Genomic DNA, 19,441 nt, shown 5'->3' with positions numbered 1-19,441 from the left:
TGGGGGAATTTGGATTTGAAGAAAGTCTTGTGTATTCACAAACACACGTTACAAAGTGATGTCACGAGCCTTGAGATTATTTTGCCACTTTAACGAGTTCTACTAAAGGGCCACAGTCCTGGTGTTAAGCTTTTGTGGTAATGTTTTTTTGTAATTGAAATAACGATGTGGCTCCAAGAAGCAGTCGAGCGCTTTCCATGGGGATGACTGCAATCTAAGAATGATGAGCAAGTTAAACATGATCAAATAATCAAAAAGGACTAGCTGGAATGGGGTTGATATGATATTATATTATAATCATAATGGTGACTCAGTATTATTTTGTCAGAAGGAGATGGCACCTGCTGGGTGTCTTTTGAAAGCCCTCACCCACCAACCTAGTTGGTGGCATGCTTCATCATCGGGCCCACCCAGTGACACCTAGCGTGTCCCGGGTGTGCTACGACGCCTGATTACAGCGGAGCAGGTATGTCACTGTGTGTGCGGTGAAGGGTGTTAAGTAAGTGAGTTTAAAACGGCTTGGCGGGGGTCCCAGTACCCGGAGGGTAACAACACTTTATTAAATGGGCCTCCGCCAGTGGTTAAAAATAAGGCTGTGGGACGTTAGAGGCGGGTTACGACCTCCTACGTCCTTTGATGTGTCAACATGTTTCAGCCAGTGCCTTATCAGTAATCTGGCTTTCTTCAGGACAAGTAAAAAGTGTGTGTGATTAAAATTAGGGGATGTGTAGTGCAGGCTATGTGTCTACACGCCCTAAAGTGTATCTAACTGTGAGAGGGGGGATTCCCTTCTCAAGATCACGCTAGTTTTGGGTAGGTATGGCTTCAAGGTTATTGAAGTGGCAAGGGGTTGACCAGGATTTCTGGTCAGCGCCGGCGTGGGACCTGTTGTGCCTCCTTCGCAGAACCGGTTAAACATGAGGCATCGTACAAACAGCAGTGTCTAATGAGGCGGGATAACAGGGAGTTACTGTTCAGCCTGCCAGGCAAATCTCTTTTTATGAAAAGGTTTGAGCTTGCACCATACCCATCTGCTATATACTCATATCCTGCACTTTCATGTACTGTAGGCCTCTTTAATACTCATCTAATCAGAATGTGAAGTGGGTAGTTTTATAAAACGATTAGTACAACAACCCAGTTAATACTTTACTTTGAAGCCATAATTACTTACATCCAGGAGGTTCATGTGTATTACATAACATCCTCTAATGTGGCCGCAATATAAGAAACACCCAAAATAGCTGAATTTATAGCTCATGGAGTCCATCAGGTCCCCAAACTCTCACCAATAATTTTCAATGTACATATGAATGACCGCTTATTCACCATACTAGCAGTATATTTTCACGTATGTGCTGATCAAGGTAACCTTACTTAAAAATATCTGGAAACTAATGGCAATAAAAAAAGTGAGCGTGGGGTGAAAGAACAAAGGTGTTAAATGCAATCCAGCAAAGAAGGACCAAAGATTATTTTTGTTGCACTGCACAACAATCACTTTACGGACACCTGAATTTAACCCCCTTCCCCCAAATTACTGTTCTTGTAGACTTTATCTTCGTACGCCTACACGTTTGTGTGTAGGTGTAGTTGGAGTGTTCTGATTTCAAATGAATGTTTTCCTTTTATAAATACTTGTTTGCCTTCTCACATACCTAAGCCGTGTTTCACAGCATTGAGAATTGAGTGTAGCATTGTCATTTGTCTTAGGTTTTGGCTGATATAGGTTTTTTATAGACCGTGTTACTGTAGCTGAATTACAAACCCTGATGTGGTGAATTGTTGGCAAGTAAGATTATAATGTTTAAACAATATCTATACTTTTTTTTAAATGAGGGGAGCTTATTTCTTGGAATCACTTCATTTGAAATAACACATTTTTTGTTCTGCCAAGGGGCCTCAGTCTCTCACTGGGGCTGACGTAAGATAATCCCTTCTGGTAACTGTTGATCACAGCATTCTATTGTTGGCGCAGAGGATTGGTAGACATGTGAGGTGTGGTGTTTGGGGTGGGGTGCAGGTGCAGAATCAGTTTATGGCTCACCAAAGTCAAAATCTTGCTGTTATAGAACCTGAGCACATAACCTGCTTGACAAGAAGCAACCTTATAATTACCATTCTTTCCTTGTAATAAGAGTGTTAAAGTGGTGTATACAATATTTTGATGAACTGTAACACATTATTGCTTATATGAATTGTGATCAAGTAATAATTATGAAAGCGTCTCATTTTGTAACGGGTAATTTAGTTTTAATATAGATTATTGTGGGAATGTAGAGAAATTGATTGCTTTTGTGATTGCAAAAAGAGAAGAAAATGGCACCAGGAACAGGTATGGAAAAAAGGATCAGTTGTGAGGTGTAGTTAGGCACAGAGGTAATAGGATACAGAAGGGTGGTATGAATCAATACATTTGTGTAAGTAGTGATACATGTAATAGCTGGGATGTGCCATAGACCCCCGCTGAAAACCAAAATGCAGAGTCTCTCTAGCAGTGATGCAGTATTGTGCCGCAGAGTGGGGGACATCATGTTGGTGCTGCCTGTTTAAGTTGGTTTGGTCAAGGACACGTACTGTTTGCAGTGCTTTTCCTGCAGTCTGGCTCGGGTGCCTTGTCATCAGACCTCAGAGTGGTTGACACCTTCCTGCTTTCTCAAATTTGCTTACAAATGCCCCATTTGCCCACTCTTTTTTCAAAATTTTCTTGGGGGGAGAACTCCCCCGTACCCCCTGTAGGTGGTTCAGGCCTGCTCGCCACAGTGAAGCACCACAATTGTTTTATGCCTACCACTTTCAAATCTCACAAGCCGCCACTGATCTAAAGTGCTTCAGGTTTTGGCCTGTCAAATTTACATCTTTCATTGCAGGAAAGGATATTAATCATTCCCTAATTATTATTTTTTCTACAAACCCATTATTGAAGCACTGTAAGTCTGCAAACTTTGAGGATTGGAGATTGGCAGACTCAAAATATGCAGCTGATATTTAATAATGATTTGCTTCCAAAGCAAATTTAAAATATTATTTAAGGGCGGGTGGTGCTATTAGTCACTAATGATTTCCTTGATGGAGGCAAACATTTTTCCAGTTTATTACCCATCTTCGATCTGGGACATGAGTCACATACTATTAACACTGGTTAGTTATATCTGTCACACAGGTTCCTGCAGTAGATTAAGTTTCAGTTTTCTAAATCCACTGATACCGCTAGCATTGGGCCCAATGACCACAGCCACCTAGATTCAAGCTATGCGCTGCCATTGAAACGTATTTAGATGTTATTGCAGTATAACCATGTTTCACGTTTCTTTCTTAAATAGGAGGTGTGCTTGCTAGACCTTCCTAAAGTCTATTTCTGCAGGACTTAATGACATAAATTCTGTTTTATTTCTCTTCCCATCATACATCCGTTGTCCTGTCAACGAATCCCCCCTTTTTGCCTCTGAATGGGAGTAATGCAGTTGGTTCGCCCTAGAGCTCCATTGCTACCCTGATTGTTCAAGACACAAAGGGACAGGCATGTCAGTCTTTTCTAAAATCTGAAAACTATTGTTGGAAAAAAGGGAAATGGTTTTCTACTTCCCTAAATTTTTTTCTTTTTACTATGAGTGTGAAACCCTATTTTACTCCCTCATTCTTCATAATAACTCTCCCAATCGCCAAGGGTTCGACTTTCACGTCCTCTGCATGTGTGCCTTTTTACCAGTGCTTGTTTTTAACCCTTTCGATGCTGATGACGAGCTCAGCTCGTCATCACCCACGGGTGTCGTGTGCTGATGACGAGCTGAGCTCGTCATAGTGCCACTAAAATGGCATTTTCCAGCACTGGGGGGGAAAACGCCCAGCAGCCATGTGGTTAAGGGTGGTTGGCATGAAGAGGGCATGCTGAAACTTTGAAAGTGGAGAACAGGGTTCAAGTCATTAGCTATAGAAGGTATGCTACATGTTTTGCTGCTGGTATAATGGTGGCTGGTGAACTGTGAGACTGGTAGGGCTGGGCTAGGCTAGGCTCTGGGTGGGGGGTCACTTTAGGGGGGCATGCCATTTTTGGGAAAGTTAGTCGCTGTTTCCTGTGCAAATGTTATTTATACAAAATGAGATAAAATGATGCAGCTTGATGGAGTGTGCTTACACTATATTCTAGCTTCATTTACAATATACACTAGAAAAATTAGGAACATTGACATGTAATCACACTATACTGTACATACAATGAACACATAAATAGGGAAAACACAATGTGCATGCACATTATGCCACACAGACTGTACAAACCCTATAAAATATACAGGCAGGGCATCAAAATAACTACATTATTAATATACACACATACTGTACTTATGCACAGGTCACATGCAAATATACTGTATACAGTGTGTGTGTGCGCACAAACTAAATAAACCAATATTATTATGAGCACAAATAGCATTGTCACAATATATACTCTAAAAAATCCACTACAAACTAATACTGATCCCAATATGCTGAACAAGTAGGGCATGTAAACACACATCAATCCCAAAATCTGCAGGATACACACTGAGTGCAGTTACGCATGCATGCCGACTGTTCAGCACTTAAAAAATGCAACAAGCAGACCTAAATAAAAACAAATCGTTTTTATTTTAATATGCACACGCACAACTTGCACCCACAAACTGGTGTGGGGTTCTGCCCGTGCAGAAAGCGCTCACAGCATCTTACAAGGCAGTGGCAGGAGACTGAGGTACCCAAGCTGCTCTTGGAGAAGACAAAATTAAAGTATTTTAAAAGTCAATAAAGAACATCAACTACACAAATCTAAAGTCTGTATAGAAGCCTTATAAAAAAAGCCCTAAAAAAAAAATGGAAGTTGAATTTTCAATCTGATATTACTTTAAGGTCCTAATCAGAGAGATTGAAAATAAAATGGGACAAACTATTGCTCAAACTCAAATAAAATAAAATCCCAAACTTTGGCTCGCCCAGGTACATTCAACCCAATACACATATTGCTGAGACACTGAAGGATGGAGCTTTCATTCCTGGGCTTTCCAGCTATTCACACAAACTGGCTGCAGGCTACAAGAAAATAACTAAGTGACATTAGCATGTGTCCATTTAGAATAACGGCTGTTGATGTCACATCCGCGCCAAAGACTTCCAAGGCGTGCATTTGCATTTGACAAATAGTGCTGAGCAAGAGATAAAAATAAACACAGTTTACTTGTTGCATTGCCCCATCAGAGAAAGGCGAACGTAATCAGATATCCGGGTGCTCTAAATTAAAAGCGCAGAACAATTATTTTTCTTACCTAATGTGTCTCGATGCAAAGTGGCTAAATAAAGGGTTAAACTTTGAGCTCTGTCTATGTGGAAAATGTTTTCAATATACTTGCTTTACCTAGCCTCCCATTTTAACTCCATGTTGATTGGAGCGCAACAGTGCAATAAACGATTATGCTCTTTGGGGAGCGACAAATATTTAACCAAGTGATGTATTTATGTCATTCGGCTCATGGACCTGAATTTTTATAGAGTTCAGAATAGGAACTCCTCAAGCATATCTGCAAATCCCACAAACATAGTTCAAGAAAAACAGCTCCTGTCTGTCTTTGATAACCCGAACAGCATGAAGGAGGGATTTATTACGCACGCACCAAAACAGGCATTCATTTTAGCAGGCCAGGCCTCCAATAATTTCAACAAATCAAATCGACCAGTTGACATTTTTGGTACCTCACCTATGACACAGAGGGAAGCTTCAAGATAGACGAGTCGGCGATTCAGACTCCTCCTTATAAAAACACGCACCTCCAGTGTGTAAAACTTGATCCTTTATTCCACGTCTCCATGAATCTGTTGCTGACAATAAATCTGAGGACATGCCAGAGCTCAAATGGCGTCTAACTGCAGCGCGGGAAGCAAGAGACCCCTTGAATCTGCGCAGTATGCCTTCAAAACCGATGGCAAACTGCGCAGACTCGATTTCTTGGCTTCCTCCCTGCAGTCTGTCTGTCAAGTTGGAAAAGGGTGTGGTGACAGTGGCTCCACTCCCTGATTGACATGGAGACCTAGTTGTAGTGTGCCTGGTCACCCCCAATAATCACGCTCACTCTGCTGTGCTTTCAATGCTTTATTATCTTTAGTCTTCCCTATAGAGCGCCGAGCCTATCCTGCTCGTACCGACTCCTTCGCACCAATGCCCTCAGGGTGCGCGCGCAGCTCAATCTGGCACCGGCACGTCACGCTCTGACGTGACGTGCAAACACTAGACTGCGTCTCTACATATCTCCCCTTTTTTATCAATATAACAATTATTTACTTATAGTCCACTGTTCATATCATAGTCTCTAAATCTGGCGGGCCTGATCACCGCTCTACCCCTTTGGGTCAGTCTTACCGGGGTCTTGGGGGTGCCTTCTTCACTCCTTCCTGTACTCACTGGCACCGCGGGGCTTCTTTCCTCCTCGCTCGAACTTTCTCCAGCCGTTCGCTCCTGATCACCTTCTCCGTTGGTCTCTGGGTCTGTCTCTGACTGGCCTTGCTGGTCACTATCCTGTCCCTCATCTTCTATGTCCATTCCGCCATGGTCCCAGTTCAAAACCTTGTTGCATCTCGCCATGCGGTCCTGCGACCATACATTTCCATCACTTAGTAGGGCCGCTCTGCCCATGATTTCCTGTACCTGCATGGGCTCACTGTACTTGCTTTCTCCTTTTTTCTGCAATGTGGGCAGCTTTACACTTACCCATTCTCCCTTTTCTAATCCGGTGTTCTTCACGTTTCTCCTGTTATTATAGTGTTTGGTGTAGATTGCTTGTGCTTTCTCTCACCACCGCCGGGGACCATTCACTTGTTATCGTTTTCTCCTTCCACACTCTGTTGTCTTGGGTGAATGGTTCGCGTCCTCTCAGTAACTGGAAGGGACTGTATCCTGTGCTTGTTGGGGTGATTCTGTATGCCCACATCATGTGCCATACTTCCACTTCCCAATCCTTGTTGTCCGATATTGCCGCTTGTACCGCCCCCATTACCACTCTGTTAAAACGCTCTACTAGTCCGTTCCCGGCGGGGTGGTAGATGGATGTGTGTCTCGTCAAAATGCCGTTCCTTTGCATGAAATTGTTCCATTTCTCTGATCGGAATTGGGGCCCATTGTCACTGAGAATGGCCTTTGGAATTCCTTTCCTCACAAAAGTATCCGCCAGGAACTTTATGACCGTCTCTGCATCCATGGTTTCTTCTATTTTTAGTTCTGGCCACTTCGAATACCTGTCCACCAAGACACACACGTACTTCTGGACCCCTCGGGTGTCCAGAATCGGGCCCAATATGTCCACTGACAGCTCTTCCCATGGGTTTTTTGGGTGGTCAAAAGTTCCCATTGCAGGGCGTAGGGGTTTGAGAACCTTGTCGGCGCCTTGGCATCGAGTGCAGTTTCTGACGTGCCTCTCAGCTCTCAGATCCATTCCTGGCCACCAGTAGTCTTGTCTGGCCCTCAGTCTCAGTTTGCTTATGCCTAGGTGTCCCTCGTGGAGCAGGTCCAAAAGTCTACCGATGATGTTAGACGGGGGAATCACCTTTTCCCCCCTGTGTACGAATATGCCCCTGTCGTCCATCGACAGCTCTTCTCTGATCTCGAAGTAGGGTCTTAGGTCTCCTTTGATCAACCTCTTGTCGGGCCAACCTTGGGTGATGTGTGCTTTTACTTCCTTTAGGGATTGGTCTTCCTCATACGCTTGTTTCCACTCTTAGAGGCTGATGGTGGACTCTTGGTCGGCTGTGAGCGCCACCCATTCTTCTGTTCCTGCCTTGTCCTCCTCACTCGGTTCCATGGCTGCCGCCCTGCTCAAGTAGTCTGCCACTCTGTTCTTACTTCCGGGGATGTATTCCACATCATACCTAAATTCCAGGAGTTTCAGCGACATCTTGGAGATCCGGGGGGTTGCTTCTGCGTGTCCGATCGACGTCAGTACCTTCAGTAAAGGCTTGTGGTCCGTTCTTAGTTGGAACCGGTTGCCCCATAAGAACTGTCTGAATCTGGTTGTGGCCCACACCACCGCCAACATCTCCTTTTCTATCACGCTGTACTTCTTTTCTGTGTCGCTCAGCGTGCGTGATGCGAAACTAATTGTGTCCATCTGCCCTTGTCCTCGGTCTTGCATGAGGACGGCGCCTAGACCTTTGTCGCTGGCGTCCGTGGTTAACACTGTTTTCCCTTGTGGATCGTATCCTTGGAGCGGGATTGCTCCCACTATCTCTTTCTTGATCACCTCGAACTCTCCTTGGGCCTCCTCTGACCAGTGGAATTCTGTGTTTTCTCGTGTCAGTTGCCTCATATGGTGAGTTTTGGAGGCGAAGTGCTGGACGAATTTTCCGTAGTATTCTGCCATGCCGATGAAAGATCTGACTTCGTCTTTGGTGGTCGGAGGGGGCGCCTCACATATAGCTTTCACGTTGTCTGCCTTTGGGGTCACTCCTCGTACTCCAATCTCGTGCCCCAGGTACGTCACTGACTCCATCCCTATCCGGCACTTAGACCACTCCGCTGTGAGGCCTTTCCGTTCCAGGATGCGCAGCACCTCCCCCAGCTTCATATCGTGGTCGTGTTTGTCCTGCCCCATCACTAAGATGTCGTCCTGGAAATATTGGACTCCCCTGGTGTTTTGAAAGAGTTGGTACATCAATTTTTGAAATACTGCTGCCGCAGAGGCCAGCCCAAATGGCATGCGGCGGAATTGATAGCATCCGAATGGGGGGATGAACGACGTGAGACGGCGGCTTTCCGGGTGTAGTGCGATTTGGTGGTATGCGGAGGTCAAGTCGATGGTGGAGTACCATTTGACGCCCCTGGTGCTGGCTAGCATCTCCTCTATCCTGGGTAGGGGAAATCTTTCCACCACAATGTTCTTGTTTAGCTCACGCAGGTCGACACATAGCCTGACCTTGCCGCTGGGTTTCTTAACTACTACCAAGGGCGCGAGCCACTCCGCGCACGTGATGGGCTCGATGATCCCCTTCCTTTCCAGGTCCTGGAGTTCCTCCCGCACTGCTTCACGTACTGCTAATGGGACGTTCCTTGCTTTATGGGCGACTGGTACTGCGTTTTCCTTTAGAATGATCTTGTGTGCGAACTTTTCCAGCTTGCCCACTGTCCCACCAAATACCTTGGGGAACCCATTCTTCCACTTGTCTTTGTCCGGCCAATCTTCGGGTTTTGTCAGCAGTATTTGTTCCTTGCCTCCCGGGTCTAGCTTGATCCCTAGGTCTCCTTGGTCTAACCAACCCAGCACTGAGGGACCTTTCTCCGATACATAGAGTTTGCAGACGGCGACTCGGCCGCGGAATTCAAAGTTTAGGGGTCTGAACCCCGCCATGGGAATGCGGTCCCCATTGTAGGTGACTGGACGAATGTCGAGGTTTTCCAGTTCTGGGCCTAGGTGCGGCGCAAATTTTTCTTCCCATACAGCTCTCTGGATGATGGTGTAAGGTGATCCGGTGTCAGCCACCACGCTGATCGTGATGCCTCCTATCGTCATTTCGAGGACGGGTTTCATTGTTCTCTTGCTGTCAATGCTTAGGACTTGCCCATCTTCACCCTGCATTTGGTCGTATATACAAAGCACCGTGACGACCTCCTCTTCCTCGGCTGTATCTTCCTGGTCGTCTTCGTTGTGGCCTACGTATTTGACCATGCTCTTGGAGGCTTTTTTCCTGCACACCTTCTCGTAGTGTCCTATGATGCCACAGTATGAGCATTTGGCGGGAAATGCCGGGCACTTCCTGTCGTGTGCCTCGTGCGACCAGCTTCCGCATCTGTAACATGTCTTCTTGTTTCCTCCTCCTTGCTTCCCTTGGTGACTCGCGTTGCCGTATCCCTTGCCTTGCCCCTTGTTTCCTGTCTTCCTGTTTTGGAATTCTTTGCGGGGCTCTTCTGCACCAATTCTATTCACCATGGTGCTAGGCGCGGCCTCTTTCTTCGTCGCATCTGCACACCTTCTTGCCAACTCCGCCCTTTTGACGATGACCATTACGTCTTTTAAGGTGGTGTCTCCGCCGGCCCATAGTTTGTCTTGCACGGACGTGCACGTGGTGTGCATTATCACCTGGTCCTTGATGAATTCTTCCTCCCAGTTGTCGTATTTGCACGTGGCTGCGAGACGCCTCAGTGCCGCCACATACTCTTCTATCGTCTCTCCCTGGCGCTGCTTCCTTTGTTGAAAGTTGAATCTATCCACTGACACACACACTGCCGGCCTGAAGTGTTCATTGAGGTCATCTATTGCATGTGCGTATACGTCGTCGTCAGTGCTTGCTCTTTGCTTCGGCACCAGGCTTTTATATACTCGCAGCCCTTCTGGGCCTAAGTTCAACAGTAGGATTCGTTTCTTTCTCGAGGGTTTGAAAACTTCTTCGTTTTCGTCTTCTAAGACTCCAATGAAGTTGTCAATGTATTCCCTCCAGTCCTCCCACTTCATCAGTGGTTCTCCCGGTCTGGGTAAGAACTGCACTGGCTCCGTCGCGTATCCTGCCTGCGCACTCATCCTTTCGCTCTTGATCTGGGGTTGCGCGCTTGCTTGGCCTCGAGGACTCCCTGGTGTACTGTCTTGCTCTTCCTTGCCGATGTGGGTCTGGGGACTACCTGCGTCAGCCCCCTCGCGCTTTGGTGAGGTATCCAGCGCGCTCCTCTAGACCTCAAAGTTGTGCCTGGTCCTGGCGCGCTTTTCCTGCCACCCGGGGTCTGTCCCTTGCTGTGGTGACCTTCCTGTGCCTCAGGACGTTCTGGGGCTCTGCCGCGCTCTATAGGGTACCTGCTGGGTAAGCGTCGTCTTCCTCGGCCCTCTGGTTCTCTGGGCGCTGTGGTTCTGCCTGGCATGTGCTGCTCTGCCACCGGTGTCTTGCTGGTTCCCTCGGTGTGGTTTCTCACTGTGGGGGGTAGGGGGTCTGGCATCCCACTCTCGTCGCCATTGTAGTGTGCCTGGTCACCCCCAATAATCACGCTCACTCTGCTGTGCTTTCAATGCTTTATTATCTTTAGTCTTCCCTATAGAGCGCCGAGCCTATCCTGCTCGTACCGACTCCTTCGCGCCAATGCCCTCAGGGTGCGCGCGCAGCTCAATCTGGCACCGGAACGTCACGCTCTGACGTGACGTGCAAACACTAGACTGCGTCTCTACACTAGTGTCACAGGGCTTGAGACATAAATGCCAAGGGCTAACTTTACCCCCATGTCATCAGGGGGTGGAGCCTAGTCACGAAGGCAGTGTATTTGCCGAGCTGATGACCTTACAGGGCTGTGAGATTTTCAGCCCGGCAAATACTCGAGAGTTTGTGCCAAACCAGAAGAGCATATTTGGGGAGGCATCTCATCACTGTCATCATCACAGCAACAAATACGGTGAGTTGGAGTGTACAGCAGGTCCCAGTAAGAAAATTCAATGTGTATTGTGAATATGTTTTTTTTTAAAGTAGTTTAGTATTGCTTTGAAGCTTTCTTTTGAGCGTGAATGTAAAGGGGGCGGAGCCCCAACGCCCTCAAAGAGAAACCGCCACTGATAATATGCAGCAACTTCCAAAACATTAACGTGTAAAACAAATACCTGATTTAATCCTTCACCTCTCAACCATTCAAAAAACAATAAGGATTTTTATTTTGGATATCGCTTTTGTCTGAAACTTTATCGCATATCAGATTAACAAAGCTTAGTGAGAGACGTGGACGTGCAAAGTCTTGTATACTGTCTCCCCATTGTATTAAAATGTACATTGATAAGTCTTTTGTGCTACATATGCTAAAGACTTATAAGGTCCCAAAGGCGAGACCTATTGGCTACGCCAATGCTTGTTTCTACATGTTAACACTACTGGGGTAAAAGTTTCACCTAATTAGTGCAGTTATACACCCATATACAGCAAGGAGTGATCAGCCAAACGTTGTGAAGGACCTTGGCTTGGGTAGTAACATGTGTCCCTGTGCTTATAGTCATTTTTGATCCGTTTGGGCTCAAAAGACATTTTATTTTGTTAAAATCTGCATATTATGCAGCATATTATGCAGCAGATGCTGAATTATGTAGCAAATGTGATTAATCCATAATTATGCGGTAAAATTCCACAGACTTGTAAAATTGCAGTGGTCCTGGACATAATGCACGTGTAATAAGGTGGACAGGATATCCGTCACATTTGTGAAGGAGTACCTGTTGTCTAACTCTAAATTAGGCCCTATGAACTGATTGCTGATATGTGGCAGTCATGAGCAGAATGAACAGCGCATGCGGTTGCCATGCTGTCTCTGTTGCCGCTTAATTGGTTTGAGTTGATTACATTTTACAGTAGATATCATGTTCACCCCTTGAGCAGCAAGGTAATTAATAAAACACGGGGGTGGGTGGGATTATGGAGGAAATATAGATCTCTGTAAATATTCAAAGAACTATATACTTTGTTGAGACCTACTTTCCGAGTTCTTGATTACTAATAGGGTTTCCATGCACTAGATTGTGCCTTCTCTCTCATTTATGTGACCTGTCCCATATTTTTGCACCTATAGATACAGAGCTACCGGAGCAGCTTTAACTTGTACCTGCAGCGGCTCCAGAACTTGACCCGCAGGGTGGAGGTGATGGAGTTGGGTGGTGTCTCATACACTGAGCTGGATTTCGAGTTGCTGAAGGTCGAAATCCGGGAGATTGAGTCACTTGTGACACAGCTGAGGGCGTCCATGGATGGCAGCAACGTCATTGTGGAGACACTCTACACCGAGGTACTCTACGCTTTTCAGCTTTTTTCTATTCAAGGCACAATTTCCGTGGTCTACCAACTAAGGTGCTCATTAGGATGGCGGACAGATCTGCGTCCGTCCGCCACCCCAGAGTAGGAGGGACCGTCCGCAGGGGCAGCGGCGGTCCCTCCGTGCAGATTAGGATGTGACCGCCATCCTGGCGGTCAAATCCTCAATATTTAACATTGCGGTGGGTGCTGCTTGAAGCAGCACCCGCCGCAAGGTTAAAAATGCATGCTTCGCATTTGCATGCACAAAGCGGCAGGCACCGGCCGGTGCCTGCTGCTTTGTGCTCGCAAATGCAGGGGGGTACCATAGGTACCCCCCATGTGCACCCCCCACTCCCCCCGTCACCCTGGGGGCCCGCAACGGACCCCCAAAGAAATCTCCGTATGCCTTTCCACGGCGGAGAAGCTGCCGCGGAAAGGCATCAGTTTTCCCCCATCCTAATATGGCTGGTGGTGTCTGTTAGACACCGCCTCCATATTAGAGCTTTTGCGCCGCGGTCGTAAGGCGACCGCGGCGGAAAAGCGGCGGACGGTCTTCCTGACCCCCCAGCCATCCTAATCTGGCGGGGGTCTTTGAAGTGTCCGCAGCGGTTTTTCCGCATCCTCCGGGCCGGCGGACACTTCCGCCGGCCCGGAGGATGCGGAAAAACCGCAATCCTAATGAGGGCCTATGTATCTTATCATAATGTTGGCAATCTCACTAGAAAACTGGAAACCATCCCTCATGCAGAAGGACTCATATGACTTCTACCAGTTCTTAGAGGGTACAATGAGCAGGTGGGCTTTGTGGAGAGGAACTTAGAAGACATTTAGGGCTCAAGCACAAAGACTAAGGAGGAGAAAGGTTCTTTCCAACAAGCAAATCTTTACACAGAGCTAAAGGGAGATTTTCTTTCCAGGCCCTGTCATCCTGTGCATCAATTTGTTGGCAACTTCAAAACATGCTGAAAATCTCTTAAAACTGTAGATTACAACACAACAACCGAAACTCAAATTCAATGCATTATGACGTCTACATAAAAATAAGTTAATGCGAGCTGGTTATCAGGTAAATGTAGCACCACGTTAACACTGTTAAATGTTATTCAAGTCAAATCATTCATTGTCTGGGTCTGGCGACGGGAACAGGTGATCTTCAGTAGAGGACCTGAAGAGATGCCTTTCTACTAGGCCTGGAAGAAATCTACATTACACTAGAATCATTTAGGAGTCGTAAATCCATTCTGTGAATACCAAAAGTAGTAAGTGCATTCTGTGAATACCAAAAGTAGTAAGTATGTTCTGTGAACACCAAAAGTAGTAAGTTTAGGATTTTGTCTTAATTTAGTTCTGTGAATCGGGCCCTGAGACACTCCTCATTGGGAATGCATGCCACCGCTGATCTCCCCCCATAACCTACAGAGCTTCGTACTAATATTGAATTCCTATCTTTACCTAGCAAACACACCACTCATACTCATCTTTACAAGCGATGTCCACTCCCAAAGCTGTGTGTACACACCCACACTAGCTACCGCCTCCATTCATCACGCCTACCTTTATTAATTCAATTGCTTCATGAAATGAATGCAGTTTTTCATGTACCTTCTCTAAAGCCCATTGAATCCTTTTCAGGCATTGACAGTCCAATAGAAATTTGTATTAATAGATACAAACGTTTTTATGAATAAATGCAAACATTTTATGAGTACATACAAAAACACATTTGGTTGCGCCATTGGCACCCCACCACAAATCGATTGCTTTAGTCTATTGTGATGGCATTTAAATGTTCTTTTCTTGCAGATAAAAAACATCTCCTTGATGGTGAATCAGCTGGAATCTTACGACAAAAACAACGTGCTAGCAGTGCGGCGAGAAATTATGGCCCTGCGGAAGCGACTCCAGGACTGCGAGACAAACCAAGGCAAGCCCACTCCTTCACCTCCCACCTACGGTGAGTAATGAGACTGCTTTTCAATCTTACTGCATAGTTACCTACCATATTAACCCATTAAGTGCGGCCGTCAGCGCATTCCCTCACCAATGTGTCTGTCAGCCATTTACAGTCACTGGGGAGCATTAAAAAGGCCCTTCTGGTGCTTTGTATTAAAGTGTTTACTTTTACTTCTGCAGCTCGGGCTGCTCGGGAAGAGCTTCCCAAGCAGCCTGAATGTTTTTTTTATTTGTAATGATGATTGGTGTGCAGGACATTAGTTCTTAAAGTGAAAGTAAAATGAACAGATTGGCTCATTTTACTTTCACTGGTCCAGTGTGGAGGCAATATCTCAGCCTCAAGTATTGATTCTCTTGGGAGAGGTATCGTTGGAAAGGTGAATATCTCCCCTTTCCAGTGGTACCTCTGCCCAGTGGATTTTTTCTTGGGGATCACCACATGAGAGTGACCCCAAAACATGAAGCCATCCATTAGCCACCATGGATAGGTGGAGTGGCCCCTTAAGCAAGGGCTTGTGCTCCCCAAAACCCACCTAAAAAATGTCAGTCTTTCTGCGTACTTTTTGTTATATAAATATAGGGTTTAGGTCTGCCTACCAAGACATGGGCTTGTCCCCAACCCAAATGGATATGGCAACAATCTTTCTGCCCCGCCAGGGGAGCAGATTGGGGTAATTACCCCCAATATGCACCCATGTGGCAGGCAGAAAACCCACTAGACATCAGGTTATTTTTTTTAAATAAAAATATAGAGATGGGGCTGCCCATGATTGGCATGGCCATGCCCCCACCAAAAACAAAAAAAGCCAGACAGTCTTGCTGCCCTCCTGGGGGCAGATGGGGCTAATTACCCTGTCTAGGTATCAGGGATTTTTGAAAGTAAAAATATAGAAGTGGAAGCTGCCCACTAGGGCATGGCCATGTGCAACCCCCCAATAGACGGGACAGCACTGTTTCTGCTCCCCCGGGGGGATGGATGGGGTGATTACACCCAGTCTGCACCAGGTTATATATTTAACATAAAATATATTGTTGGGGCTTCCCACAATGGGCACAGTCATGTCTCCCCAGCAGAAACATGAGCCTTCCAAATGAAATCTAGTGTTTAAGAAATAAAAATACCCTCTGAATCATATGCTAGTACAGATTCCCACAAATTAGAGATGTACAAATAAAAACACTTCTCCTCAACTCCATATCTTGTGCCCATTTATGAAATACATGATTTTCCTTGATAACGTTTTTTTCATTCTAAATATTTCACCATATGAATTGGTCTATACTCAGTACAATGAAAAACCATTGTATGGTGCAGGTCAGTTGTTGTCTCTGGGTACCTTGGGTTCTTGGAGAACCTACAAACCCTATATACCCCCACAACAAGAAGAATCTAGCGGACATAATGCTACATGTAAATCGACCATCATGACAAAAGGTTACAGATGAAAACAATGGAACAAATGGCCATTTTTCCTACTCATTTTCAGTATTTCTATATTTCTAGTTATTTTCATTGGGAAAACATTGAATGATCTACACACATGACTCCTTGCCAAATTTAGAATTTTGTCTACTTTTCAGAAATCTATAGCTGTATCACTTTGAAGTTTTACATTGGTTTCCACCACAAGCTGGAAGTAGATTGAGAGCACAAAATATTGGAAAAATCAGCTACCTCTTTGAAAAATGCCAAAACTGTAGTAAAAAATGTGTTCAGGAAGGGACACCTTCCTGCACATAAACAATCAATGGTGTTTAGCTGTTTCCATGTGAGCTGCACAATGCAGTACACATGGAAACAGCAAAAACTAGAAGAAATGAAGCATTTCCCCTTGATGCGTCTGTTTAAGACCAGGTTTCCCCTATCAGATTTCAAGGCACCAATTCTAGGACTCCACTTCGTCAAATCCTTACGCCTGCCTCATAACAGGCGTAAGGGTGATGCAGTGCTATATTCATAGCCCTCCCTCCCTGCATTGCTGGAGTTGCGTCACGCTTCTGACACAACTCCAGCAATGCTCAGTTTAACCCTAACAGATACGTCACTAATACTGACGCATCTGTCATTCCTTGTGACATGATCCGTCATACAGAAATATGATCCATCCATCGTCCCGCAACAAAGGCGCAGTGAAAACTGTTGCATCCCTGTTTTCACACAGCGATGCAGCAGTTTTAATAAATAAGGCCCCTGGTCTTTAGAGTAAGAATGCATTACGTTTTACACAAATTAACTTAACACAATGTTGTGTCTCACCAGTTCACAGTAATAAATAACATGAAGGAAATCTTTAATGTATAAACCATGCAGACAAACATTAATCTAGGGATAATTTTAAATCTTACTTTACATACCATGTACTGCCATAGCAAACCATAAAAACAGAAGGTCACACCACACCAGGCTGAATTTTCTTCCTTGTTTGCCCCCTACAACAGGTTCCTGCAACCATGGTGGATTAACAAATGTCAGCAAACCCTTTGTCGTGCAGCTCAACTGGCGAGGCTTCAGCTTCAAATATGGCGGCTGGGGTAAGGACTCCTACACTGAGGCCCCTAATAAGGACATGTACTGGGTGGCCCCATTGAACGGAGATGCACGGATGATGGAATCCTTCCGCCATTACCAGTCCTATGATGACCTGCTCCTGTACAAAAGTCCAACAGACAAGTCACTTTCAAGATTAGTCATCCGTAGCACGTATGACTACAGCAGCTGCGGTCAGGGTGGTGGTATGATTGCTTTTAACAATTCCCTTTACTACAACTGCTACAACAGCAGGGACATGTGCAAGTTGAATTTGGAAACCAGTGCAGTGGAGCGCAAGACCTTCGTCAATGCTGTGTACAACAATCGTTTCTCCTATGCTGCAGTCACCTGGCAGGATTTTGACTTCGCGGCCGATGAAGACGGCCTCTGGGTCCTTTACTCCACAGAGGAAAGTGCAGGTAATATTATCATCGGAAAGCTGAACTCATCCTTGTTCGTGGAGAACAGCTGGACCACAACTCAGTATAAACCTGGGGTTACCAATGCCTTTATGATCTGTGGAGTTCTTTATGCTACCAGGCCGGTTAACACCAGACGAGAGGAGATATTCTACATGTATGACACAAAGACCAGCAAAGAAGGGAAACTGAGCATAATGCTTGACAAGATGATGGAGACAGTGCAGAGTCTGAGCTACAACCCCAACGACCAAAAGCTCTATATGTACAATGACGGCTATCAGGTTACTTATGACACCAACTTCTCCCCGGACACTACCCCTAACTAAGGAACCCATTATGAGCCCCATTTTAATACCATTTAGGGAAAAACAGCAGGTTTTGGCCCCATCAACCTAAGAGATCCACGGTAAACCTGCAGATCCAGTGTGTTGCACTGGGACATTTCAACTGCTGGAAATACAAGAAAACAACTGACCAGTACCTGGCAGGAGACACTAAGGGTCTCATTTATGAGGCCGTGCGTAACTTTTATGCCGCCGGTGCCTCCTTTTTGTAACGCACCAGCAGCGTAAAAAATATGCCTTGTTGCACCATATTTACAAAGTGACGCATCTAGGTAGATGCGTCACTTTGTAAACCCTGCAATACATTATACCTACGCCAGGTATAATGTATGCAGGGGGGGGCGTTCTGACGCAAGAAAGGGTCATAGAAGTGACGCAGTGAAATCTATAATATTTCACTGCGCCACTTCTAGGACACAAATGCGTCAATTTCTTACGCTTGCCTTACAGCATGACTCATTCCTGGAGTTGCGTCACTTTTATGGCACACTCCAGCAATGCGTCACTTTTGCGCCATACAGATACGTCAGAAATACTGACGTATTGTAACTCCTTGCGCCATGATGCTGTCATACTGTAAATATGACGCATCATTGGTGTCGCAAGGAGGGCGCAGTGAAAAGTGACACATCGCTGTTTTCACGCGGCGATGCGTCCCTTTTCATAAATGAGGCTCTAAGAGTCCTAAAGGCATTTTGCTGCCCTCTAAACTTTTTGGCACTGTAAAATTCCAAATAAAATGTTCAATATCCTGCAGATTAATTCTCATTACTTCAAAGTATGAAATGGTTCAGATTTAATTAACCTATGCTTGATCATAGCACATCATCATTGAAGTTAGATTTTTATATATGTTTATTTAGAGTGTTTTTTATGATTTTTAAATGTTGGACTGCGTCCTTAAGAGTTGTTTGGAAAATGCCCCTGAACAAATTAAAAGAACCTAAATGAATATGGCCTGTTATGCACACCCATTTAGGGTTTAGTAGACTGGCTACCAAACTTTTGGCTCATCTGTCACACTGATGGCAGTGTGATGCCAAAGTTTGAGTTGTCTGTCATCAAAGTTCATATTTTTCCACAAAATGTTACCTCATCTGCATGGCAGGAGCAGATTTGGGAGAAAAAAAAATTACTGTGGGTTATCTGCCATGTCATGTGTGTCACATATGTGAGTCATGGCTAAGGATCCCCACTTCCAGGAAAGGACATGTCCAACACACGCAGAACAAGAGTCTTTAATGTGATAGGGTGTTTATCTACTGAGCATAGGATGAGGGGGGTTTAAAAATGCAGCTGTGGCAGCTCTGTCATTAACACCTTGGCTGCTAATGGTTTTCCCCTCCTGTGCTGATAGATCTAGAACCCTATAGTTTCATGACGAGCTCAGCTCGTCATCAGCACAGCTCAACCGTGCCTCGTGACGAGCTGAG

General features: G+C 45.5%; 1 protein-coding gene across 1 annotated transcript in view; it reads left to right on the top strand.

Moving 5' to 3' along the window:
• Positions 1-18,960, top strand: part of LOC147692404 (olfactomedin-4-like) — a 53,927-nt gene extending 34,967 nt beyond the window's left edge. The window contains exons 3-5 of the mRNA XM_086938618.1: positions 12,539-12,751; positions 14,563-14,713; positions 17,152-18,960. Coding sequence (XP_086794744.1) covers positions 12,539-12,751; positions 14,563-14,713; positions 17,152-17,990 — 1,203 coding nt within the window. The 3' untranslated portion in view covers positions 17,991-18,960. The remainder of the gene's footprint in view (positions 1-12,538; positions 12,752-14,562; positions 14,714-17,151) is intronic.
• Positions 18,961-19,441: the final 481 nt, after the last annotated feature.

This window comes from Lissotriton vulgaris, chromosome 9 (assembly GCF_964263255.1).
Source record: "Lissotriton vulgaris chromosome 9, aLisVul1.2, whole genome shotgun sequence".
Taxonomy (NCBI): Eukaryota; Metazoa; Chordata; class Amphibia; order Caudata; family Salamandridae; genus Lissotriton; species Lissotriton vulgaris.
The sequence above is the reverse complement of the archived record's forward strand: the minus strand, read 5'-3'. Positions and strand labels throughout refer to the sequence as shown.